The following is a 1,279-nucleotide window of genomic DNA, read 5'->3' as shown; positions in this document are numbered from 1 at the left end:
CACAGCAAATTATGAGCATTACCGAAGATATGTAGCACCACTATTTGCAGTCATTTTAACATGCAAATGGATGTTTCTACCTGAGATCATTACTCTATCATCAGTCAAACTTAAGGAGACTAATGTCTGACCCGCCAGATAACTGGCGTGGGAAGATTTGCGTCTTACGCTCGAGCTTTCTGTTATTCGCCATATCTCACCAGAGTCACTAAACTCCATTAACACACTCTTCTCTTACTTCGAAATTGCTCTGTACACAGAATTCTGTAATAGTCGTTGTAAAATAGTTATAAAATGCCAATTACTGTCGCCGATCATAAGTGCAGAGGGTTACTGATACGTCTGATTATCTTAAACAATCCTAGCGGGATTTTGTGTACAGGCGTATTTCAGAGGAAGAACTGAGTCTGCTAACTGACTTTGGTTACTTGACTGTTGCGAGCCAGGGCAGAAACCATGCAATGGCTCTTCATACTCGATTCCTTAGCAAATCAGCGACAAGCAACAGTTCGTTCATATTTTTGATTTGGTGCCACCTGATCAGAAACATAGAATGGAAGCGTTTCAACTCTTAGTGCAGCGTTGCATTCTGCATGCTCGCCGCCCCAACCCACCTCCTTTGTCCAGCATAACCTCCACCAGTCGGTAATCTTGTGGTTTGCTCTCCGGAAGGCCGAACTTCTTGAGCGCTTGGCCTATGACCTCCGTGACGACGGTGTTCGAGGTCACGTTGATGCCCGTGTGTTCGATAGTCACAGCTGCTCCCAGCCGCGAGGGGTACACGCGAATGGTCCCTTCGTCATTGTCCTTTTCTCTGCAGAGGAGGAGTTGGAAGTTCAGTGAGAGAATCTTTTTAATTGGCTGTTTCTTTCATTTCTCTTGTATGTGCTCGATGAAGATACTGTTTTTCTCTTCTTCCGGAAAATTACGTAAGCAAAACATGTGGAATTCTTTGGAACACTAAAACATGAAGTCCAACGATGATTAAGTTTGTTGAAAATAATTAAATATATATATTTTAAAGCCAAACACCAAAGACCATACTGTCATGGTATTATTAGTTATTTTCTGTCATGATGTGCTCGTCGTTGCTGAACGTCAGATTGTCTTCCAAATCCCTTAAAGAGGTTGAATGTTGATTCAATGTTGTATTTGCATTGCCTTTCATTATAAAGTGTTTCCATTCCCAAACATATTTCTTTAAAAAGGTATTTCACATATGTCTAATAATTTCTGAAAGAGTTTTCACATATATAATGCCGTAGAGCATCATCCTGTT

The 1,279-nt window shown here is 41.1% G+C and overlaps 1 protein-coding gene across 2 annotated transcripts in view; it reads right to left on the bottom strand.

The window, feature by feature from the left end:
- Nucleotides 1-1,279, bottom strand: part of LOC119591351 (diacylglycerol kinase theta-like) — an 81,122-nt gene that overhangs the window by 18,889 nt on the left and 60,954 nt on the right. For both annotated transcript variants that reach the window (XM_037940087.1, XM_037940086.1), the window contains one exon: nt 615-814. In XM_037940087.1, the coding sequence (XP_037796015.1) occupies nt 615-814 (200 nt within the window). The remainder of the gene's footprint in view (nt 1-614; nt 815-1,279) is intronic.

This window comes from Penaeus monodon, chromosome 28 (assembly GCF_015228065.2).
Source record: "Penaeus monodon isolate SGIC_2016 chromosome 28, NSTDA_Pmon_1, whole genome shotgun sequence".
Lineage (NCBI taxonomy): Eukaryota > Metazoa > Arthropoda > Malacostraca > Decapoda > Penaeidae > Penaeus > Penaeus monodon.
Note: the sequence above shows the minus strand (reverse complement) of the source record. Positions and strands in the feature narration are given on the sequence as shown.